We start from the raw sequence: 26,027 nt of genomic DNA, 5'->3' as shown, positions 1-26,027 counted from the left end.
TGCATAACTTGAATGTCCGAGCTAGTCACAATTATACTATTGTTGAGGATATAGTTCAAGCACCATGTGTTATGTCTCCCTTGAGGTCTTTCAAAACCATCTGATGTAGCATAAAGCATTGTTGACTACAATTGGTGCATTTGATCTTGCAAATATATGTTTAATTACATTTGGCATTGACCAAAGTTTCTCTAGGTTCCTCCACCTGACAACTTTCCATATACAAGTATATTCATAGGGGACAACGATCTTTAACTGTGTTGTTAATGAAGGAGCCTCCACTTGCATTATGTTTTTGTCATGTTGGAGAGCTTTAGGTTCTCTAGAGATTGTCTAATCAAACACCATGTTGAAAGTGTTTTACTACTATATTTTTGAGTTCCATGTAATCATTTCCCCCTTTCTTGTTGAGTTAGGTGGAAATACTATATGAAATGAAGTAGTTGATATCCCTTTGACTATAATATTTTGTTAGGGCATAGTTGGTTTTATGTGATGCCCACCATTGTGTTCTTGGTATTTGGAGTCCTTTGCTTTCTTCATGAAGGAAAAATGGTCAGTATTGATCAATTAGCCTATAATATGCCAAATTCCAGAAGTATCATTGGTATGGGCATTCCATTCAATAGTGGTTCCATGGGTGCTTACAATAGTATGATGCGAGTATGTTTAAATACTCATCGTTGATGGGTACACTCCCCATACCTCCACCCTTCATTGCTTCCAACTTTGCTCCTATCTATATGATGACTTTGGGTGGTATTAAATCATAAGGTTTTTCCTCAACTTCTAGTGTGGTTTCATCTAACTTCTTAGTTGTCAATTAGGACCCTTGGGCAGTGCCTCATCCTTAAGAAGTAGAATCATTTGGATTGAGCATGTTGTTGAGTGTGGAAGAGATTTCTTATTGCGCAATACAGTTGGCAACAACCAATGCTGATTAAAATATCCGTCATGATATGAGATATGATCAGTTCACAGTGCCCATTCCTGCCCTCAACCCTCCTAGTTACGTGATTTGTTGGATATCGAGTTTCCTTCAAATCCATGACTATGGTTGATAAAGACGATGGGAATATATGCATCATTTCCCACCCTTTCTTCTCGAGTTGGAATAGTTAGAGGTTGACATGAAAAGCATTATTTGATGTAGAGATTTCTAGTGGTACCAATGCCGCATCTTTGCACATGATGGGTATGCAGGAAGTATTTTGGTGAACATTGGTGAACATGTTGAATAATATACCTCTTGAACTCTCCTTGAAACTTGTCCCTTTTGATCACCCTTTGATTAGAGCAAGTTTTTTTTTTTTTTGCTCTTCTGTTATAAAATTCAACCTTTATAGTGCTCATTTGAAAGACTTTTCAGATGCATTTTCTTGGGCATCAAGTGAAATGCTAATACTTAACCTGCATGTGGCTAGGATTCCTTTTTTGGAATTCATCATTAAATTTTCCATTCTATTCCATGCTAAAGATGAATGCCTTGTATCTTTAGCCTGTCTTGATGGGCATTAACGAGGAGTTGCAATGACTCTTATTCTAACCATGTTTTTCCTCTAGTTGTTTTTGACAGTAATTTGGTTCTAGTTCATGACCATAATCATGTTATGATCAAAACATGAAATTGAAACTTGCATGACATGGTGTGCCATATGATGCCAACAAGGACCACGAGTTCATTGATTATGAAAATAATCCTTGGCTCGATTCTTGCAAGGGGTTCTACCTAAAGAAGTATTATGCGTAAGCAATTCAATGTTTTTCTTTGTACCATATTCTATTTTTAGGGTTTTTGTTTTTAAAACTTTGTATTGCTGAGCATGTGATGTTATTAGAGGTTTATGTTAGATTTGTTAACTTTTGGACTACGATTGTCAATCATGTGTACAAGGATTTGGATACATTCTTTTTACTATTTTCTATGCGATCTTCCGTGAACGTTGAGGTATGCGTTTCATTTAGAATATAGTGATAAGTATTTCCTCACATTCAAATCTTGCATTATTAGCCATCATTTGTGCGAACATTATGCCTTAGGTTCAACCCTACTAAGATATGGTGTTGGCCCTCTTTTTTGTTGCACATCGTAGCTTGTGTGGTAGTGTCTACTCTTCATGGGATGCCTTAGTTAGCATACTTATCTTGCAATTTGGTACCCATGCTACATTGTAAGTACTAGAAGCCCTGTTTTGCTTTTCCATGACTTAAAAGTTGAAACTTCCTGCTTCTCCCTTTTTTATTTGGCCATCTCCTCAAGGGATTCTCATTAACTTTTTTGGTTTATGGTTTCATGTGTTGGAAATATTATCGTCGATAATGTCAAAGACAAAGGGAGACTACTTATGTCCAAGATAAAGATTGTTGGAAATATTGTTTTTAGACTTTTGATGCCCCATTTGGATACCCTACCTTTGAAGGAATTTATATTCTAATTACTTAGCTTGAATGCCAGCATAGGATATATGGTTGGATATTTTTTTTCTAATATCTTTCCAATGTTATATGGTACTCCCTCTAATTCAATAGAAATGAATAGATATGAAATATTTTGTGTGGATGACCCAACCAAAGTACAAGTAGGGCGACCCAACCAGTTTTACAAGTCACCTCATAAGTGGATATAAAACATTATAAATAAAAAGGCATGTGAGTGCATTTGAATATAATCCAAGTAAGAAGAGAGGTTATGTCACAAAAGGAGGTGAGGAATAATTTTTGGGGTGATTCTTGGAGTCTAAAAGTGGAAGAAAAAATGTGATTGATGGTGTGAACGAGCCATCTTGGAGTTTTCGCTACAAATTTTTCTTCTGGGATGTTTCAGAATTTGAAACTTGGAGGATATAGATAGAAGATCTTCATGTACTTGTGGTTCAAATTTCAGAACCTAGTTTGCTATAATTTCAAAGATATGGACTAAGGAAGTTAGGCTTCCTAAATGCTCATCAAATAGCCCAGCTTGGCATTTTCTCTGTAACATTTCTTTTGGGATGTTTTGGAACGTGAAACTTGGAGGATACAAAGAGAAGATCATCAAGTAATTGTGATTAAAATTTCAGATCTTGGTTTGCTATGACTTCAGAGATATCCTTTAAGGACGTTAGGCCTCTTTAATGCTTCTAAAATTTAAATCGGCTAGTTTGGTATTTTCACTATAATTTTTCTTTTGAGATGTTTCAGAGCGCGAATCTTGGAGAATACATATAGAAGATATTCATGTACATGCAACTAAAATTTCATACCTCGGTTTGCTATAATTTTGGAGATATTGTCCAAGGAAGTTAGGCTTTTTGAATGCTCATAAAATCTACTTCAAACAAGTCAGCTTGGTATTTTCGCTATAACTTTCTTTCTATGATGTTTCAAAATTTGAAATTTGAAGGAGACAAGGAAGAGATCTCAGGGTACTTGTAGTATAACTTTAAGACGTTGTTTCATTATAATTTTGGAGATATGATCTAAGAAAATTAGTGTTCTTGAATGTTCCTAAATCAATCTTCAAATGAGTCAAGTTGACCTTTCGCTATAAGTTTTTTTTGAGATGTTTCAGAGTGTGAAATCTGGAGGGGTCAAAGAAGATATATCCAGGTACATGTGGTAGAAATTCCATAACCAAATTTGGAACATTGGATATGTGGCATGTTATGTAAGTTCATTTTTGGGAAGAAGCCAAGAGCAACAAGTTTTGGGAAAAGTTGACTCGATGAAGGAAGAAGCAACATGTATACCTGATGAAGGTAGAAGCAGTAGGAAGACTTGGTGAAAGCAAAAGAAGATAACAGACATTGTGAAGAAGCAAGTATATTCGATGAAGTAGGTTGGTATCTACAAATATTTGCAGCAGTGGGAATTGATGTCTCATGTAAGTTGGTGCCTATAAATCTTGCAACAATGGAGATTGGTGTCTCTTGTAGGTTGGTGCCTACATAGTAACAGAGGGGATTAATGTCTCTTGTAGGTTGATGCTTACAAAACAACAAATGGGATTGGTGTTTTTTGTAGGTTGGTGTCGTTAAAGCACAAGAGAGGATTAGTGTCTCCTATAGTTTGGTGCCTACAAAACAAAAGAGGGGATTGGTGTTTCATGTAGATTGGTGCCTACAAAACTACAAAGGGGATTGGTGTTTCCTGTAGGTTGGTGTCTTTAAAGCACAAGAGAGGATTGGTGTCTCATATAGGTTGGTGTGTAAAAAAAAAATATAAAATTGGATTTTCATGTAGATTGGTGTCTACAAAACTACAGAGGGGATTGATGTCTCATGTAGGTTGGTGCCTACAAGATCTTTCATATAATGAAAGTTTGTGTTTTTCTCCTATAAGGGTTTCCACGTATATCTTGAATTACTTGTTCAGTTTATGAGCTTGATGTTTTATGATGTTTGAATAGATTTAAATAAGTAAAAATTGTCATTATATTAATTGAACCCTCCTTTTAGTATGATCATGAATCAAACATTTGGTACCAGATCAGGTCCCTTCAGAAGTAATCTAGCTGCTGGAAGGAATATCTCAGAGGGACCATGGCTATTCATGAAGGTTCAATTAAAGCTTCTATGTTTGATGGATCAAACTATGCCTTCTGGAAGATAAGTATGAAGGCATATCTGATGACTCTTGATGTTGATGTCTGAAAATCTATAGTAGATGATAGGAAGAATGATAAGCATAATGCAAAGGTCATGAGTGCCATCTTGAGTGGCCTATCAAAATCATACTTTGCAGGGTGATTCATTGTAATACAACAAAAGAGATATGGTATAAGTTGCAAAACACCTATGAAGTTTTAAAATTGGCAACTAGGGACAAATCCCACTTTGGACAACTCATTTGATGAAGATGATGATTGCATTGAATTCCTCTTTTCGAGAGGATCAAAATCGACCTAAAGATCATCAAATTTGGACAAGGAAAAGTATATTTTTGAATTCTAAGCCCACATGTGTATATTTGATCAGGTCGACCCTAAAGCAAGTTGGACACCCTTGGAAGGCTATAAATACAAGTGACATCAACCTCATTTGGACATCATTATGAGACATTCTTCTATTCTCTTTCTTGTTTTTGTCTCGCATAGGTCTGAGGCAAATCCACAGAAGAATGGTTTCGCAGGAAAGTGAAATTGCAAGGTTCGAAGATCACATCACTATTTTAGGGTTTTCAGCCTCGACCACAGACATGTCACAGAGAGATCTCGGCTACACTTTCTCGCTGACCGACTCATCTGTGCAACTAAAGCTTTTCAGTCACTCGCACAACGTGTTCTCCATGCGATTGGAAGCTAGGGTTTGGTTTTTCAGTTGTCCGAAGTTTTCGCTTGTTGACCACAATGTTTGATAGTTGACTATAGACAGTGATAGTTCATTATAGGCTTTTGAATCAGGGCTTTGAGTATGAACATGGTTAGGTTCATCTCATGGATGTTGTTTAGTTGATTTTGATGGTTAGGTTTATGGTTGAAGATATGGATCATTGTACTCTCTTTTGCTAAATCATTCAATGACAATCTATTAAGAAGAAGAATTTGAAAGGGTTTTCCCCATAGTGGGTTTTTCCCATAGTGGGTTTTTCCCTGGTCTTCAACCAATCTTGGTGTCTCTATGTGTAAATGATTTTCTTCTATTCTTCCTTTATGTTCCACTTAATTGATGATGATGATATTGCTCTTTCTACATAGTTTCATATGTTATTGAATAATGATGTAAATCAGAATAATGTTATGATGTTATGGGGTGAATTTAATGTGTAAATGACGAATTGCAATGATCAAAGCAAGGAACAATATAGCTCTAAGAAAAACTAACATGGTATCAGATTTGGGTTGAAGAAAATTCATGAAGATCACCCTTATGATGACACCATTGATGGAAGCAAGAGAGGATGGAGGAGACCTAAAATAATTCTAGGGTTTGAAGTGTTAGCCTCCTGCTGCAGCAGGTTAATCATCTTTCATGATCGACATTTTTACATGCCAAATATGTCATACTTTGCTTGCTGCAATGCTCCATATTTGATACAGATGGCCAGAGAAGTATCCGTGAAAGTGAGCTAATCTAAATGCCACTGCTTTGTTCCAGTCCTGATGAGTAATCCATTTTGATCAGTTTTCAAGCATGGGAAGGCCAAACAGCTTAATCTTGGCCTCCCTAGTTTTGCTCCTTAACCATCCTCCCAATGCTTTGGACCCCTTCCAAAGCATAAAATCCTTCTTCCTATGCATTCAACCCTCCATCACCCATGTTTTAACCTTTTCAAGGCTCAAAACCCTCATTCATACTTTCGGACCCCTTCCGAAGTATTAGAAATCCCTCATTTTCCCCATAAAACCCTTTTCCCATATATAAAAACCCCCTCCGATTTGATATTCCCCATCTCCGATGCATAATATCCTTCCTCCAATCGGAGAAGCCATCTTCCGATCACATTATGCCTTGGCCGAATCATAAAATATGCTTCCGATCCCATGTTCCTCCCCTCCGACGCGAAATCGCTGTCGAAGGTCGCAGCAACCATGAATTGGCCCTTTTATAGCCTCCCCGACGCGATGTAGCGATTAGATCGCAACCGTCCAATCTAATCGCTCATCCGACGGTCCATATGAAGTCGCTTGCCCCCATATATCGCATCGCTTATAAACAATATCGCAGCGCCCATTCCTCCTCCGATCGCCGATGCGATATCGGCGATCGCGCCATCGCAATCCACATACGCATATAGCCCTCCGCCCCGCCGATAGCGATATCCTCGACATAACCCCAGCCGTCCGATCGCCCCGCCAATCTAACGGTCCAGATCACGTCGCAGCCTTCGTTTATCGCTGATCATATATATATGTATGACCCCTCGCTCCCCCACCGATGCGATATTGCGACTTCGTCGCAGCCGTTGGATCTGCCTTCGCGCGATCCAACGGCCCGCGTTCAATCTTCCCTATTTTCTTCAATATTGGTCGCTCCCACCTGGAAAAGCAGCCATTCCCTGTGTAAAGTGGTTTTTGCCCACCTATGAGGTTAAAAAGGCTTTTTCTTCATATTTTTGATTCGGCGCCCGCTCGCACTTCAGCAGCAAAGGTACCAGGTCATTTTCTTCATCGATTTTCATCGCCTCCATGCGGAAAAGCTCCAGACATCAAGTTTAAGGCCTCAAGCACAGTTATCATTGTGCGGATCTTCCGCCATTTTTGCAATATTCCTCATTTTTTATGATATTTGGATCGGCCAAGCGCCGAAACACTTCTAAAGCCCGCGGAAAAGCAACAAAAGCGCAGCAGCAGTTATATTTTGCCTTTTTAGTGATAAAGCAAGGGTGATTAGCCGAATAAGGAGTATCAGTGGAGAAAAGTCCATCAATTCAGCGTTAAAGTGTATTAGTCCAGTTAAAGTGTATCGGTTCAAGCAAAACATTAAAGTGTATCAGTGGAGCAGTAAAGCCACAACAAAGGAGCATTTAAGAGGATCCAACAAAGTCAAAGAGTATCAGAGCAGGAGTTAAAGCCATTAAAGGCCAAATCTGATCACAGTTAAGGAAAGCAGAGCCGAATAAAAGCAGCAGTTCAGGAATAAAGAGCAGTCATTGTAAAATGGACAGCACAGAGCCTAAAGGACGCCCATAGTCTCATGTTTTGAATGCTGCTGCCTCATGCGCAGCCTTAGATGGATATTTTGAGATGCCAGCTGGCCCAGCGCAGCTGTTAGATAGATATTTTATTGCATTTATGTTCAGTAGAAGGTAGCTAGATCATAGTTATTGCCACAAATCTTCCCTGAGATCTGTTTTGTAGATATTTTTGGATATTTTCTCTATTTAAACCACCCTCTATTATGAAAAAAGGGTTGGTTGGTTGTTTTTCTCATTCTAGACTTGCGCTGTAAGCCTGAGAGTTTCTATAATCAAAGATTGCTGGAATATTTGCTTCTGAACTGGCTGGTTGTGGTTTTAATGGCTGAAGAGCTTAATATGGAATTCTCGTGCTTCCTCATGGTTCAATAAGTCTTTCTTATCTCTGTTTTCAGTTTCTATGTGTCTATATCATCTATGTATCATGACCTAAGTTGCAGAAAGAAAGAATAGCTCAGATGTTACTTAACCGTACTCTGTGCTCAATTTCTGTGATTCTTTTATGTTTTCTTCTGAATTAGTGATGAATATGCATACTTAATTGATCATGTTTAAGCTATTTCTCTCATTTCTGAATGCTGTCTAGGAATTCTTCATTGCTCCTATTTAGCCTTCATCCACTTTCCCTCTTTGGCTGGATGAGAGATCCTTAATTGCCTCTCATCCCCTAACCTCCATTTCATCCTTGTTCCAGCATTTAACATTGTGCCATGTGTAGCTATCCTGCTCTGTATTCCCCTCTTCTGCCAAATAAAACACACCCTTCAGTTCACATTCATTGACTCCATGCCCAATGGTCTGAATTTCTCATCCTTTGCATGCCAACTCTGTCTGAAGCATCAACCATCCCACCAAATTTAAAACAAACTCATGCACTCATATCTAGCCTAAAATCACCCCTAAACAAAGCTAAATCATAAAGAGAGAGCCCTCTCTGACTGCAGGTAGGCTAGGACCTGCAGTCCAAAGATTGGTTTGTGGTTACCTCGGCCGTATTCCATTAGGAGTCAAAGGGAACAACCTGAGTGATAACATGAAGGAAACCCTAAGGAATTTGGTTATTAGGGTTTGATGGATACTACAAGGTTAGGGTTTGGAAGAAACCTTGGTTTATGGAAAATATTTGAGATATGAAATTTAGAAACCCTAGCATGACTAATGTGAAGATGTTCAAGCACTTGTGTCAGATTTGATGAAGCCCTAGATGGGATAGTCTCTATTAGGCTTGGTTGCTGATAAAGTTGGTTGAAATATTGAAGGCAACATTATTATATAGACAATGGATAGTGATGGCTCTTGAACACTGGTTCAAGAGGGAGATGACCATCTCTCATTGAAGATAAGTACCTTTCGATTTGTGGTGATCCTTTATGTCTTTACTTTTGTTTTTACTTATGGATCTAATTATTGTTACTTTCTGCATTTATATTTGAGTATTTGGATGCTTCTAACCTCCTGATGAGTTGTGATAAGTGGATCCTTCTTGAGGATCATGGCTAGTGCAGGAAGAGAAGAGCTAGCATCGGAAAAAGTAAAGAGGCACTTGATAAAAATGTGACAAAATTCTACAGTTGCTGATGTAAAATAAGAAGGTGCACAAGTATCTAAACACTACAAGGTATGGTGTTGTTTTAATGTTATGTTTCAGTTGCAATATTGATGGCAAGGTAAGCCCTAAGACATGATGAGTATATCTCCTTCACAAATGGATCTTGTATACATATGGAAGGAAGTTTGATTTATGATACCTATGATGAAATGATGCACTTGGTAGTGAACAAGTATCTTATCTTAGACATGATGAATTTTTTGATTCTAACAATTTACTTAATATTGATCTTTGATATATTGGTATACTTGATGTTTGGCTAATATCAATCATTTTGGATATCTTGATCCCATAAAGAAGGCTTGCACATTGATTTTTATATATGGCAACTTGATTCTATTGATAATGTTTGTGATAAGCATGATAACGATGATGATAGAAATGCAACAATGAGATTGATATTCAAGATCTTTTGTTGACCGTGGTTGAGTTTTGATGTGCCTAGTAATTATGACATATGATCAAATTGAATGCCTTGACTTGATGGATTGAGTTATGTGACAAAGAAGTAATGTTATGATCATGATTCTTGAAGTATACTCTTATTAGCTATTTGACACTAACCCTTGATGAAAGATTGATGTCATGATGTAATGGTGAAGTAGCTGATGCTAACATGATATGGCCATGATAAATATGGGATATAGTCCATGAAGGGCCTTAAAAATCCACAAGGAAGGGATAATGATAATGACAAGATTGTGGTTCTTAAGGTGGCTAAAGGAGGAGCCACTGTTGTTTTGAATAAAGATGATTACATTCATAAAATGAATGAGCATCTAAATTGTGGTAGTTATAAGAGACTTAACTCCAACCCCATTCCCAAGGTTATAAAAGAGGTCAAGAAAGAAATTTTGGAGTCCAATCTTGATGATAAAATAAAAAAGAGGTTAATTCCTTCCTGTGAGGTTATCCCTAGAATTTATGGGTTGCCAAAAATCCACAAGGAAGGGGTCCCTCTTAGACCAATAGTCAACACCATTGGGTCCCCCACTTATGAATTAGCTAAATATGTTGCTAAGATCCTTAAACCTCTTGTTGGAAACACATATTCTTTTATTAAAGACTCCAATGATTTTGTAAAGCTTATAAAAAATGAGAGGGTTGATAAAGATGACATTCTTGTGAGTTTTGACGTAGTGTCCTTATTTACTAAGATTCCCTTGGATGAGGTTTTTTATGTTATAAAAGAAGTCACTGATCCAGAAACAATGAAACTTGCAGAGATTTGTTTGCGTTCCACTTTTTTCAGTTTCCAAGGAGGTTATTATGAGCAGATATCTGGGGTTGCAATGGGATCACCCCTCTCACCAATTGTCGCTAATTTATACATGGAGTACTTTGAGAAGAAAACGCTTGACTCATACCCTTTGAAACCAGCTTGGTGGAAGAGATTTGTTGATGACACCAACATAAAGTGGACTCATGGTAGGGTAGAGCTTGAGAAGTTTTTCAATCATCTTAACTCTATCTCATTTGAAATTAAGTTTACTATGGAGCTTGAAGAAAACAATAACATTTCTTTTTTAGATGTCCTTGTTATTATAAAGGAGGATGGTACTTTAGGACATCAAGTCTTTAGGAAGAAAACCCACATTGAAAGCTATCTTCATGCTGAATCTTACCACCATCCAACCCAAAAATTTGGTGTCCTTAACACTCTTGCTGTTAGGGCCCTTAGAATATCTGACTCTGATCACCTTAATGAAGAAATTGAGCACTTGACCTCTGTATTTAAGAGTATAGGATACAAGGATAAGGATATTAAGAAAGTTATAAAGAGAGATGAAGGAAAGGTCCTCTCTAAGGGCCCTCAAGCTAAATGTGGTAAAGTATTCCTTCCTTTCATTCAAGGAGTTACAGATAAGATCACAAAGATTTTAGGAAAGAAGGACATATTCACTCAGTTTACAACATCTGGAACGATTAAGCAAAGAATGAGGTCTGTTAAGGATTGCATTGATCATCAACAGCTTAAGGGAGTTTATAAGATTGATTGTTCTTGTGGCAGAAGTTATATTGGAGAGACCAAATGCTCTTTAAAACAAGACTAAAAGAGCACGAAGCCGACATTAAGAATGGAAGATCGCACACCTCAGCCCTTGCTGAACACTCCTCAAAGACCAAGCATCATGTTTGTCTAGAAAATGCCAAAATTATCGCTAGGGAGGAGCACTATCAAAGGAGGAAAATCAGAGAAGCCCTTGAAATTATGAAATATCCACACAATCTAAACAAAGATGGTGGGAGTGAGATCAATGGAAATTGGCTTCCCCTGATTAGACATATCAGCTCTTCAAGGTCTGCTTCAGAGATATAGTATCCCAGGTATAACTTTCTTTCCTTTCCTTATCTTGAATTTCTTAAAAAAATTTAGCTCCTTCATTAGCATCATTAACACTATTTATATAAAAACTTTATCTCCTTCATTAACATCATTAACACTATTTATATAAAAAATTGAGCTTTAGTTTCTTATTAATTTATTAGCTAGTTGTTTATTTATTTTATTTATGATTAATAATTATTTATTCATAATAATAATTATTTATTTATTACAAATAAATAATTAATTATTATTAATGGGTGAATTAAGTAATTATTAATGGTATGTTATTATTTGTTTCTAATTCTTGTTTATTGTTTATGATCTTTTAACCTTAATCATTTTATTAAATGTTTTATTAGTAAATAAATAAATAAATGTAAATGAATATAAATGAATGAATGAATTATTAGTTATTATTATTAATTATTTATAATAGTCCATTTGGGGTAGTTCAAATTTTGTGCTATCCCCTAATTGCAGTGAGAAATTGGACATGATGAAGATATAGTCCTACCAAACTTACAAAATAAAAATTTATAATAAAAGTTATGTATTTATTTCATAAATAAATAATTATTCATAAATACATAAATCATTTATTATTAATAATAGTTAATTATTATTACTTATTTATTTGATTGATATTATTAAGCTATTTATTTCATTTGTTATGAATTAATTTAGGTTTTTGTAATTGTGTAATTTTAGCATTTTAGTTGGTTTTTTTAATAATTTATGTTCATTCATTATTTATTCAGTAGGCATTTATGAAAGTTTTAGAAGCGATATCGAGGTCAAGCAAGGTTGCCCACTGTCTCCTACCCTTTTTGGTTTATATATTGACAAGCCTGAGGAGTGGTTAAATTCACAAGGGGGTGATGGTATCTATTTGTGCACGTTTGTTATAAGGCTTTTTTTGTATGCAAATGACCTTATTCTGAGTGCTAAATCGGCTCTTGGTTTGCAAGAGATCTTACTATCCCTTGAGAATTTTTGTAGAAGTGTGGGGATGCAAGTCAATATCAACAAAACAAAAGTAGTGGTCTTCTCTAAGAAAAGAAAACATAACCAGCGTAAGTTCTACTTTGAAGGCAACATTTTGAAAGAAGTTGCGGATTACAAATACCTCGGAATTGATTTCAACAAAAATCTAAGCTGGAATGATTGTAGAAAGAAAAGAACTTTGGGGGGTTGGAAAACATTTTATGCTTTTCAAAATAGGTGTAGAGAGGCAAAGTTATGGGACTGGAAGACCACTCAAACTCTTTTTGGGCTTCTAGTGATTCCGGTGATTCTCTATGGTTGTGAACTGTGGGCTAGCAGTACCTCCGACATGCAGTGGAGACAAATTGAGAAAATTCAGAAGCATTTGATTACAAACAAATTTAAGATTAAAAGTGCAGTTCCTTATGATATCTTGTTAAGTGAAATAGGGACTGCTCTTATTGAAGCAATTGCTATGGTGTGAGTCATAAGGTATTTAAAAAAAATTGAGCAAATGGAAGAGGGTAGATGGCCTAACGTTGTCTTTAATGATAGATTGTGCAAGAGCAAAAAAAATTGGATGCAGTAAAATAACAAATGGTTTAGTAAATGGGGTATTTGCTTGAACGCGTGTCCCATAAACAACAAAGAGATAAAAGCTTTTGTTATGGAAAAGTTCCACAAACGTACTTGAGATAAGGAACTAGGAAGAAAGAAAAATTACTATATTGAAGTGTTTAATCCACTCATAATCATCAACCAAAAGCATACATAGAGGCCAATATCTCTTGGAGAGCCAAAATTCTTATTGCTCAGTTAAGGACTAATTCTCATCAACTCCGTTGTGAAAGAGGGTGCTGGAAAAGGCCAAAGGAAGTGTGGGAGGAAAGGGTATGCATTTTTTGTTCTTCCAGAAAAGTGGAAACAGAAAAACATTTCATTTTAGAATGTGAGGCCTTCAAAGACAACAGGGAAAGTTATGCAAATAGGATGCCAGCTAGCTCTTGGGATAATCTATTTAACGAGTGGTTTGTCAAGAAGCTGGGAGAATTTGTTGTGAAGATTCATAGAAAAAGGGCCAAATACATCAAGCAGAATCTGTCCCATAGGCTATCTGTCAGGCCAGGTTAGCTCAGAAATTAATGAGCGCAAGAAAACAACTGGATGATTTTATTCATTAGACTATTATTATTTATACATTTACAAAATGGATCAGTTCATCTTCTAGATGACTGTCCGGCTTCACCTCATCCGTTTCGGATTAGGTGTCAACATTCCCCCCTTAATCTGAAGGGATGTTGGTGAGTCCAAGCATCGTTCTGAATCTTTCAAGCTTTTCTCTTCCAAGCGCTTTGGTGAAGATGTCTGCAATTTGCTCGTTAGTGGAACAATGACGGAGATGGATTGTTTTGGCCTCAACATGATGTCGGATCAGATGATATTTAGTATTGATGTGTTTAGTACGATCATGCAACTTTGGGTTCTTGGCCAACTTTATTGCAGAGGTGTTATCAATCATGAGTGGAGTAGATTGTATTTGTTTTACTTGCAAATCTTCAAGAATTTTCCTGAGCCACACAATTTCTTTCGTTGCTTCAGCTGCTGCCACGTATTCTGCTTCTGTTGTGGAATCTGCTGGTACTGATTGTTTGCGTGATCTCCAGGAGACAGCTCCCGATCCAAGACTCATAACATATCCTGAAGTAGATACCCCAGTTTCTTTGTCTCCATCGAAGTCTGAATCAGAGTATCCAATCAAGTTGAAGTCGTCCACCTGTGTATACTTGATTCCAAGGTCTTGAGTTCCCTTCAAGTACCTTAGAACTCTTTTTGCAGCAGACCAATGTCCCTCACAAGGCTTTTGCATAAACCTGGAGAGGATTCCAACAGCAAATGAAATGTCTGGTCTGGTAGTAGTGAGGTAGATGAGACTTCCTACAAGCTGTCTATACTTTGTTGCATCCTCAAATTCCTTTCCTTCAATAGATGTGAGCTTCAAGTTTTGTTCCATTGGAGTAGAAAGGGGATTGCACTCTGTCATGCCAAATCTGTTTAACAAATCTCCAATGTATTTCTTTTGAGAAAGAAATATGGACTTTGGATGTTGGGTTACTTCAATGCCAAGATAGTAATGAACATAGCCCAAATCAGTCATTTCAAAAATTTTTCCTAATTCTTTCTTTATGGATGCAATATAGCTTTCATTGTTCCCTGTCATTAAGAGATCATCTACATATACCACAAGATATACAACTGTTTTGCCAACTTTCTTGACAAATAAAGTTGCATCATCAAGATCAAAATGTTTGAAGTTGAGTTTCAGAAGATGCTCAGATAGTTTTTCATACCAGGCTCGTGGTGCTTGTTTGAGGCCATACAAGGACTTCACAAGTTTGCATACTTTGTGTTCATGTCCTTTCACAACAAATCCTTCAGGCTGGGACATAAAAACATTCTCTTTTAGATCTCCATTCAAGAATGCAGTTTTTACATCCATTTGATGGACTTTCCAACCGTTCTGAGCAGCTAGTGCAAAGAGTGTCCGGATGGTGGCCCATTTTGCTGTGGGAGCAAAAGTTTCCTCATAATCGACCCCTTCCTTCTGTGCAAAACCTTTTGCCACAAGCCTGGCTTTGTGCTTGTCAAGTGAGCCATCAGCTTTGTACTTGTTCTTGTAGACCCACTTGCAGCCAATTGGTTTGGTTCCAAATGGAGGATCAACCAGCTTCCAAGTGCCATTCTTTATGAGGGCATCATACTCCTTCTGCATCACTTCTTTCCATTCATCATGAGAAGCAGCTTCTTTGAAGGAAGTTGGTTCAAAATCTGTAGACAAGTTCAATTCACAATCATAAGTAACATCCATATCAACAGGTGAAATAGAGTTATCTACATCACCTCCATCTTGTCGGTTTGAATTTCTGGTTCCTGTTTTTCCAATTTCATCAGGATGAACACTTTCAAGTGTCTTTGTCAGCCACTTTGGGGGACCTTTCTGAGATGGTCCAGGCTGTTCTGTTGATTGAGTTGGGTCTGAATCAAGATTGAGTCTCCCAATTCTATCAATTACATCACTTAAAGCATCATCCGTTGTTGGAGTGTCATGCAGGGGAGATTGTTGTTCAGAAGGAGATTCCACATGTTGATCTAGTATAGGAATCCCCCTTCAAGATGTGGAATCTGATTATCAAACTCTTGGAATGATTTCGGTTTTGTGAATCTATCCAAGCGATCAAGTTGCCGCTCAACAACACTGTCAGATTTGGATGATTCAAGAAAAATGACATCTCTAGATAAAACAAACTTTTTATTTACTTCATCATAAAGGCGGTATGCTTTAGATGTGTTTGAATACCCCAGGAAGATACACTTACGACTTCTAGCACCAAGTTTGTTTCTATGTACCTTTGGTATTAAAGCATAACAGGTGGAACCAAATATCCTGAGATGTTTTACCGAAGGAACATGTCCATACCACAATTCATAAGGAGTCTTGTTTCTTATAGCACTAGATGGACATCTATTCTTTATATATGCAGCACATAGAACAGCATCAGCCCAAAACATTGTCTTTACATTTTTGAAGAAAAGCATGGATCGTACCATATTCAAAATTGTTCTGTTCATTCTTTCAGCTACACCATTCTGTTGAGGATTATAAGGCACAGTTGTTTGATGTTTAATCCCATGTTGGCGAAGATAGTGTTCAAATTCATTTGATGTATATTCTTTTCCATTATCAGTGCGAATAGACCCAATATGAGATTGTGCATCATTTTCAATCCACTTATGAAAATTCTTGAATGTTTGAAAAGCATCAGATCTGTTCTTCAATAAGTAAACCCAACACATTCTGGTGTAATCATCAATAAATGTCATGATATATTTATTTCCATTTGCAGAAGAAACAGGCATTGGACCACATAAATCTGAATGAATAAGTTCAAGCTTCCTATGTGCTCTTGAATGTGAATCATGAAAAGACTGTTTGCTGTGCTTTCCTAGAATGCAAGCATCACATTGTTTATGTTTTCTAGGAATTGTAGGCAAACCAGCAACACCATTTTTCTTCAACAAGCGGAGACTATCATAGTTTAAATGTCCAAATCTAGCATGCCATAATAAACTTGATGGAAGTGCACCTTCTTCATGATGAGAAATATATGAGAAATGTTGTGCATGAGCAGAGGTTCCTTGCAGTTTAAGGAGTCTTTCTTCTTCTATACCCCTCATGACAAGTGAGTGGTCAGATGCCTTTCTTACCTCAAGCTTGCCATCAAACATGTGAATGGAGTGACCTTGCTGGCGGATGTGGACCAGGGACAACAAGTTTCTCTTCAGCTGTGGGAGATATAGAACATGATCCAGAAGAAAGTCTGGAAGACCAGGCAGTTTAAGCCTGATTGTGCCAAGCCCTGATGGCTTGATTTTTGACTGATCTGCAAAGTATACTGCTCCATCAACATTGTCAGTGAAATCTTCAAAGAAATCTCTCCTATAAGTCATATGACAGGTTGCTCCTGAATCAAGCAACCAGTCATTTTTCGAAGAAGCAAGTGAAGCATTAAACAAATCTTCATTTACTCCAATGTTACATTGTGCCTCAATATAGTGAGCGGATTCAGGTGCTTTACCTTTGTCTGAGTCATCAGTTTTACCTTTCTGCTGGTTTCTTCTCTGCTCAACCTTGTCCCATGGTAGCTTGCATGTAGAAGCATCATGTGATCCATTTCGTTTGCAGCGAATGCAATGCAGATCTGCCTTTTCTGCTTGGGAATGTCTGCCCCCCCTGCCTCTGAAGTATCTTCCTCTTCCTCTTCGTCCACCTCTTCCTCTTGTAGAATCTTGAGCAGGATGCTTTTCTTTATGAGCAAGGCAAACAGTCTCTTCAGAAGATTCAGGGACTGTTTTCTTTCCAAAGGCTTTCTCTCTTTCAGCAAACTTTTTCACAAGAGTGTCAAAGGTTATATCTTTAAGATTTCCATTTGCTTGTAAAGACTCAAGATAGTTAGAGTAGGTAGGATAGAGTGCTTTGAGAAAGGCAATAAGAGAGATATCCAGCTCAACCTTAGTGGATTTAATATCATGCACTATAGACTTTATTTCAGATGCAAGAGAAAGAGGATCATTATTTTTCAGTTCAAGAGTGAAGAGTTTAATCATGAGCTGAACAACTTCAAGTGCAGAATGTGTATCATAGAGTTCTTTCAGCTTTTGTAAAGCTTCAAAGGCAGTGGAATAGGATGAAATATGATGACTTACTTCCTCACTTACGGATGCTGCGATCAATGCAAAGGCTTTGCTGTTCTTGTTTTCCCAAATGGCGAGTTCTTTGTCTGATGTGGGCTGCACAGGGTCTCTGTCTTCTTCTCCGACACACACACCTTTCCACAACTCATTGTAGATGAGGGTGTGTTTTACCATCCGAGACCATTCAGAATAGTTCTCCTTGCCAGTGAGAACTATTCCGACCATTGAAATGATTGAATGCATTCTGTAAAAATATCTCTGCCAAAAAAACTTGTGTTGATAGAAAAAAAAAATTCTGCTGAGAAAAAAAATCCTTATGTGATAGCCTTATGCATTTTATTTTTCTTCTAACATTTCATCAGCATATATATATCAGTGTTCAACATATATCACTGTTCAACAGAGAAAAAGAAAGCGCTCATATGTATCTTCAACATATATCACTGTTCAACAGAGAAAAAGAGAGCGCTCATATGTATCTTCAACATATATCACTGTTCAACAGAGAAAAAGAAAGCGCTCATATGTATCTTCAACATATATCACTGTTCAACAGAGAAAAAGAGAGCGCTCATATGTATCTCTGTTTTGAAAAAAAAAAGAGAGGGCACTCCAAGAAGAAAGTCGTCACCACAGGCACTCCACTGATGAAAACAAGTACAAAATATAAAAATGAGATGGCGACTGCATTATCATTATCAGCCACGTTATAGTGCCACGGCAGAGACTCATTATTACAGCGAGCACAATGCAAAGCATGGTCATTGTCACTGCATTATTTCTCACAAAATGTCTAGAAACTTTTTGACTTCAATCACAGAGAATGCTCCAAAATTTACCGTAAACAAAAAGCCTGGAATGCTACAATATCAACATATACCAAATAAGAATTGTTCTCAGCTGGATGCCCCCACCGAATACATGTTCCAACGCCAAGATAAGACTTGTGTGTAACCAGATATCCCACCGAACGCAATTTCAACCAAGACTGAAGTGAGTGCTCTGAATCGAAGACGCTGTGAAGCAAAAAGGCGGATAAACAACTCAGAAAATCTTACGTGCAAACCCAACATCCGAGGGATACACTGAACGTGGACTCTATATATAGAAAACCTCGGAGCCGTGTACGAGTATAGACTGGTAATCTATTTGCAGTAGCAATTAGGATTGGCCTCAGGCCTCGCTAATTTGAATTTGGGAAATTTGACGTGGTCTCAATGAAACGAAAACTCGCTATACTGCTACTGCTTCTAAATCGACTGAGGATTTTTACTTTGAACAAGTTTAATATTCCTTTAAAATCTGTTTCGAATAATTCAAATACATTCAGAATGCCACACAGGTATGGACATGCTACAGGGTGTATAATCATGTAAATGGGAGCAATGTAAAGAAGATGCTACAGAAAATGGAGCTTCAACGCAGCGTTCCAGGGAATACATGAACGCATCAACTCAGGTAAAAAAAAACGCACATCAATTACTCATAGTCTGAGAGCGCAGTACTCATGGTCTGAGGGCGCAGTCTCTGGCAGTCAGAGAGCGCAGCGAATTCAGGTAAAGGCAGAGGCAGAGCCAGGGAATCACGCCAGAGCAGCTCTCAAGACAGGAGTTACTCTATTTCTGGAGCCTGGGACCTGTGCTCTGGTACCATGTCAGGCCAGGTTAGCTCAGAAATTAATGAGCGCAAGAAAACAACTGGATGATTTTATTCATTAGACTATTATTATTTATACATTTACAAAACGGATCAGTTCATCTTCTAGATGACTGTCCGGCTTCACCTCATCCGTTTCGGATTAGGTGTCAACACTATCTTTAGCCTTGTGGGTGTTAAAATAATTTCTTTCTTTCTTTTTTAGCTGGTTTGACTCTTTTTTCAATCACTCATTTTTATCTTGAAAATGGATTTTTTTTGAAATTGGAAACGTCAATAAAATATATACAATTCTGTGAATAATCCTAACAATCTTTTTCCAAAAAATTTTACTAGAATTGATTTATTATTTTTTAATTAAACTAATATTATGTTTTATTATTATTATTTGATTTAATGTTTCATTTTATATATGCTACTTTTCATATTAAACTAATATTTAAATGTTTATACTCATTTAACAATACAATATCTCCTTCCTATTAAACTATAATTTTTTTTCAACATAATAATTAATATATAATAATTTTTATTTTATTTTAAGATTTTTTTAATCCAATAAATTCGTTAACTGAACACATTTACAATATGTTTCTTTTATTCAAAATCGTGCAAAGTCCAACCTTCAATAAATATGTCATTTTCTGTGTAGAGATATATTTTTTTCCAATGAAAGAAGCTATAACTCTACAATTCTTAAAATTATACATCATTTACACATTTACAATATGTTTTTTTTATTGAAAATCTTGGTAAGTCCAACCTTCAATATCGTTTTCTGTGTAGAGATATATTTTTTCCAAGGAAAGAAATTATGACTTTATAATTTTTTAAAATTATACATCATTTTTTTTAAACGGCGCAGTATTCAATATCATCTAATTAGGATGAGGTTCAAATTATAATTTTACAATTTTTAAAATTATGCATTATTTTTTGTTTAATATATTACGGTGATTGGGATGAGGAATTAAACTAAATGTCTTAACAAAATACCAAATCACCATTTATCCAAAACTCAAAAAACTAAAATTACACCTCATTAAAATTATAATTTTAAAAAATTAAATATTTTTTGAAATTTAAACTCTACTGATCGAAAAGAAAATGAAAAAGCCTACGAGGAACCAAGAGCATACTGAAGTGAGTGATAAGGAAAAGTGTAAAAAAAATGAAAAAGCCTACGAGGAACCAAGAGCATACTGAAGTCAGTGATAAGGAAAAGTGTAAAAATATGACTGTTACTCTAAAGTGAAAATATCCTCACATCGCAGGAACGTTGGTGGGCATTCCAAATTCCTAAATTGGTAATGTCTTCGAAGCGAATGTCTAGTGCCCTTGTGAACCTCTCTCTGCACATCCCGGAGGAACGAAACGGCGGTTGCTCGGTTGGGCGAAAACGCCAAGATTTTCTAGATGCCATGCACCCCTAAGGCTATGCATCAGCCTTGCTGTGTCTATGTTAAAGCAGTGGGCAAGGAGCAAAAACTGATCCGTACTCTGTTGAGTTCTGCATTTATTACAGACAATGGAGATCCATTGGCAGATGCTGATGCTGCTACTGGTGGCGACTCGAACTCTTGCCATCGTTGACCTGCGGAGGCTAAAGGAGGTCTCTACTTCAGCAGCTCAAGCACCCACAGGCGAGGTAAATCTGTCTCGCTCTCAAGACAATCCATTGCTATTTTTTGAGGTTACAAAACCCATTGAGCTTCCCAAGGAGAAGCCATGCTCTGTCCAACTGTTACACCACGATTTTGGGTTCACGTATGGTCTGCCTCCAGTTTTAGTAGAGTATACGCCACCCCCAAATTGTCAGAAGAATTGGACGAAAGTGGTGATGGAGTGGAAAGCAACGTGTAAGGGGACGCAGTATGACCGAATTGCAGGCGTGTGGTTGAGTGGAGTGGAGATCCTCCGCACTTGTACAGCAGAACCCACTAAGAATGGGATTGAATGGATCATTCAGAAGGATATTACTAAGTTTTCTTCATTGTTAGATAAGCCTCAAATCCTTGAAGTCCAGCTTAATAACGTAGTTGATAAGACTTATACTGGGGTTTATCATGTCAATATAACATTTCATTTTTATGGAGATTATGGGAAAAACGGGTTAGATAACCCAGGGTTTGCAGATCTGATTCTGCCCATTTCGCTTCCTAGTTCTCAGATTGGGGGGTCCTGGTTTCAGATAGAAAATGCGTCTGATGTGCAGTCGAAGTCGTTGCAACTACCGCCTAACGCTTACAAGGCAGTTTTGGAGATTTTTGTTTCATTCCATCAACATGATGAGTTCTGGTACTCCAATCCCCCCAATGTGTATATTGAGGCAAATAATTTGACTGGTACAGCTGGTAATGGGCCTTTTAGGGAAGTGGTGGCCTTTATCGATGGGGTCCTTGTAGGTGCTGTGTGGCCTTTTCCTGTGGTTTATACAGGAGGGATCAATCCACTGTTCTGGCGTCCTGTTACTGGTATTGGGTCATTTGATCTACCCAGCTATGAGATTGAGGTTACACCCTTTTTGGGGAAACTGTTGGATGGAAAAGAGCACATATTCGGTTTCCGCGTTACCGATGCTCTGGATGTTTGGTTTGTAGATGCGAATTTGCACCTGTGGCTTGATGAGAACTCTAGCAGTGCAACCAGAGGGCAATTGATTGTACACGAGGAGCCAAATTTGGAGTTTTCCCTTGTGTCAAACTTCGAAGGGTTGGATGGATCATTTCGCACATCTGCGATTAGGAGAATCCTTTCCTCTGGTTGGGTAGAATCTTCTCATGGAAAGCTCACTACTCATACTTCGCAAGAGTTCAAGTATGATAATTTAATGACTTTTCAAAGAAATGGAGATGTACAGATTGTGCAGCAAACAATAGCAACCAATAGAAAGGTTATTGTAGAGGCAGCCACAGGAATAGTATTATCCTCTATAGTTGATGCCTTTTTCCCCTTATATTTCAATTCTGCAGATGTGAACGAAGGAAATGACACTTCTATGGCGATAGCGAATATTTCAAATGCATTTAATAAAGATGTATCGATTGTTGCCCCTTCTGGTAGCTTCTTCAGCTCTCTGAATAATACTCAAAATGCGGCGGGCTATATGATCATCAAGAACAACCTAGTTCAAAGTGGGTTAGGAAGCACTCAAGAGGTGTACATTTATCAAAGCACTGAAGGTTGCTATTCCAGGGAAGTTAGTGTAAGCAACTATACATTTCTTTCAGACTCAGCAGACACTTTCTGTGGCAACACATCCTAATCTTGTGAGAGATGGTTTGCTTCTTCCAACATCTTGCCACATGCAAATTAGTTTCCTTTTCTTTTACTATTTTATTCAAGTGCAAATGGTAATTGATTGTCACAGTTTATAAACTAGCATTAGTTTTCTTCGGCAACATTAACTTACATTCTATCCATCATATAATATGTTAAGATCACTTTATTTCTATGAGAAATCTAGTAAGGAGAAACATCGAATAATATTGACTCTTAACATTTACATTTTTATGCTTTTGTCTCCGAAATTGGTGGATAAAACTGAAATAGTATAAATATTTTAAATTTGAATCACCATTTAGATCAGAATTCAAGGAGTTCATTTTCCAAAACATCGAATAATATTGACTCTTAACATTTACATCTTTATGCTTTTGTCTCTGAAATCGGTGGATAAAACTGAAATCGTATAAATATTTTAAAAATCAGAATTCAATGAGCTCATGACTCATAATGATGATAGTACAAATTCATGATAGAGTTCAACATGTACATAATGTTGAATTTATTAACTCGTTTTATGGAGTATTTATTCATACAAGAAGGTTATGGTTTGTTATTGTTTTGGTCATTATAATGTTGAGTGTGTTTCCATACAAATGATTTTCTTGTATGTTTTAGGAGGTTGTCGGATCTTAGTTGGATGACATATTTTCTTTAAGAAGATTTTTCCCAACTTGAGTTGTTGAAAGGTTGAAAGAATTTCTTGACCTTTCTCTCCTTAGTTAGAAAGTGGTTTTTGATATGATGTTGTATAAAATATGTAATATTGTTTGATGAATAGATGAGGCAGACTCAGTTTGACCTCTACCTCTTTAGTTAGAAAGTGATTTTTGATATGATGTTGTATAAAATATGTAATATTGTTTGATGAATAGATGAGGCAGACTCAGTTTGGTCGGAAACAATGTCTTCTGTTCTGTTAGTTAACATGGTATAAAAGTCAATATGTGCTTGATTCTCTCACGAGAGAAGGCTGTGATCATGGCTTTTCATGATTGTAGATTTCGGGAGGTGTGGTAGGCCTAGAAAGTTGAAGTTTTCTGTATATTTAGGTAGAGTTCATCAAGAAATTGAATAAACCATGTACTTGAAAGACATGCTGCTAGATTGACAATTATAATGGTTAGGTAACATGTACAAGTACATGCTGCTAGATTGACAATTATAATGGTTAGGTAACATGTACAAGTACATGCTGCTAGATTGACAATTATAATGGTTAGGTAACATGTATTTTGGTGGATGGTTGTTTTTTTAATATAGATACCGACAATTTAATGATATCTTCAAGATTAAGGTACGAGATGCAAATCCTTGGTTGGACTAGATATAACACTAGTTGAGCAGGAAGTTTTTCCATTCATGATGGAATATTTGTTGCAGAGCAGTAGATGATGACCATGAGAATTTTAAGAGGTTGTTGGATCTCAGTTCGATAAGATTGTTTCTAACCGGAGGATGAATGGTCGGAGGTTTGACAGAATTTCTAAACCTCTCTCTTTAGTTAAGAAATGGTTTGAACTTTGATATGATGTTGTATAAATTTGTAATATTATTTCTCCTATTTTATAGAATCTGAAGTAGGCATATGCAACCATTACTGGATACCTGGTCCACTGACAATTATGAGCCTTTTTTCCTTTTTACTATAAAACCGATCTCTATCCTACAGCATACTTCTCTTTAACTGGAACCGTGGAAACGTTTGTCCACAAAAACTGCAGCAAAATAACGGAGGTAGATATAAGGGGTGTTCTGTGAGGTCTATAGCGGTTGCTTATTGATTATTTCCATTGAGAGTAAGAAGGCAAACATGGTTAATTTTTTCAAATTTTCTTCTCAAGAATTTGCCTACTATTATGTTCTAATTTCTTTGCTAAATGATACTTTTTACAGATTTAAGAACAGCAAAAATCTTGCTGGCAATGCTGAAATCCAGTTTTTGTGGGCGAGGAAATGCAAATTTGCACTCTAAATAAATATTTCTTTCTGCAAAAGTTGTTTACCAGTAAGAGGAATGCATAACCAAGCTATCTATACAAAAGAAAGATTGCAGAAATAGCTATCTACTACTCCTTTTCATCTTTTTCCATTCAAACACAGCAGTATGGGCTGAAGATAATACCATTATACTACCAATCCGGAAGGCATAATTGATTCACTTTGGATCGTTTTCTGCATTAGCACCCCTTCATATTGATTGGTATTTTAATCAGAAAGTACAACTATTTTTTCATTTCGATGCTCGACTCTTTCAAGAAAATTTGTTAGCACGAACTTAATATGAATTATTTAGATTTTCAAACCAAGATAGCTAAGTTATATAGTGCACACATAACTGATTTAAGCTTTTACGAGAGTGAGTAGGTATAGTTCATTTGTCATTATAGCTTTCATTCATTCTTCCTTACTGCAGAGTAGCCATTATTTTCATTACAACTACCAGAAATAAGCATCATATACTAGACAAAGGACACTGTGATAAGACTCTAATGTTGGGTAGAAAAACCTCATCGATTTGTAAAGTTAGAAAACAATTTTCTATCCTTGCACATCTCATTTTTTATCAATTCACTAGCGCACATCTATATGATCAGTGCTGCTGCTAATGAAATGAGTAATGGCTTGCTCAAAACTAAGTACTAAATCATTGTCACATAATGGCAGCTTTGCAACTGCTCAGCTACATTATAGATGTATCGTGGAGGACAATAGGCCTTGGAGAATGTATAGTAACAGAAATATACTGGCACACTCGGGAGCAGAACCTATATTGGGGAGGATTAGTATATATAAAGGGGCACAATTAACCTTTAAAGTTTGTTGCTCATCCATTCATGAAGAGCTAGCACATGTAAGCGTATTGTGTCACGAGTGAAGCGCTGCAACAATGCAGATTGATGATAATTTAAGAAATTTGTTGTCTCAGTAATTTATAACATTCATTAAATTCCCTTGAGGTTGTCAATGTTTGCATGCCTGAATGTAATACTCTTTAAATCCATTACATCGGTATCAATGCCCAGGTTTTAAAAGGCAAGTAGTAACTTATAAAATTCATTTCGCCCAAGTTGACTGGACAATCTCACAAATGTAGAAGCACAAGAGAGTAACATGTTTTTGTAACTGTTTGCACAAATTGTACAAGACAAGATAGAGGAAAAGAAGGAAAAAAAAGTGAAGGATGATCTCAGACGAGTAAGGGATTACAGATGTGGAGCCGGTAACGATCGGTATTGGGGTTGTAGAACCATGCCATAAAACTCTTATGTGAATTCTGCTATAAATCATCATATATTA

At 36.8% G+C, this 26,027-nt stretch overlaps 2 protein-coding genes across 2 annotated transcripts in view; both read left to right on the top strand.

The window, feature by feature from the left end:
- Positions 1-9,873: 9,873 nt before the first annotated feature.
- On the top strand, positions 9,874-11,277 carry LOC149224203 (uncharacterized). The gene has a single exon (XM_089388114.1). It carries the CDS (start codon positions 9,874-9,876, stop codon positions 11,275-11,277), a length of 1,404 nt encoding a protein of 467 aa, XP_089244240.1.
- Positions 11,278-20,626: 9,349 nt separating this feature from the next.
- Positions 20,627-26,027, top strand: part of LOC149224202 (uncharacterized) — a 78,369-nt gene continuing 72,968 nt past the window's right edge. The window contains exon 1 of the mRNA XM_089388113.1: positions 20,627-22,701. Within this exon, the coding sequence (XP_089244239.1) occupies positions 20,971-22,701 (1,731 nt within the window). The 5' untranslated portion in view covers positions 20,627-20,970. The remainder of the gene's footprint in view (positions 22,702-26,027) is intronic.

Source organism: Pinus tabuliformis, chromosome Q, assembly GCF_031772625.1.
Source record: "Pinus tabuliformis cultivar Carrire ecotype Pingquan chromosome Q, CPIR1, whole genome shotgun sequence".
Taxonomy (NCBI): domain Eukaryota; kingdom Viridiplantae; phylum Streptophyta; class Pinopsida; order Pinales; family Pinaceae; genus Pinus; species Pinus tabuliformis.
Note: the sequence above shows the minus strand (reverse complement) of the source record. Positions and strands in the feature narration are given on the sequence as shown.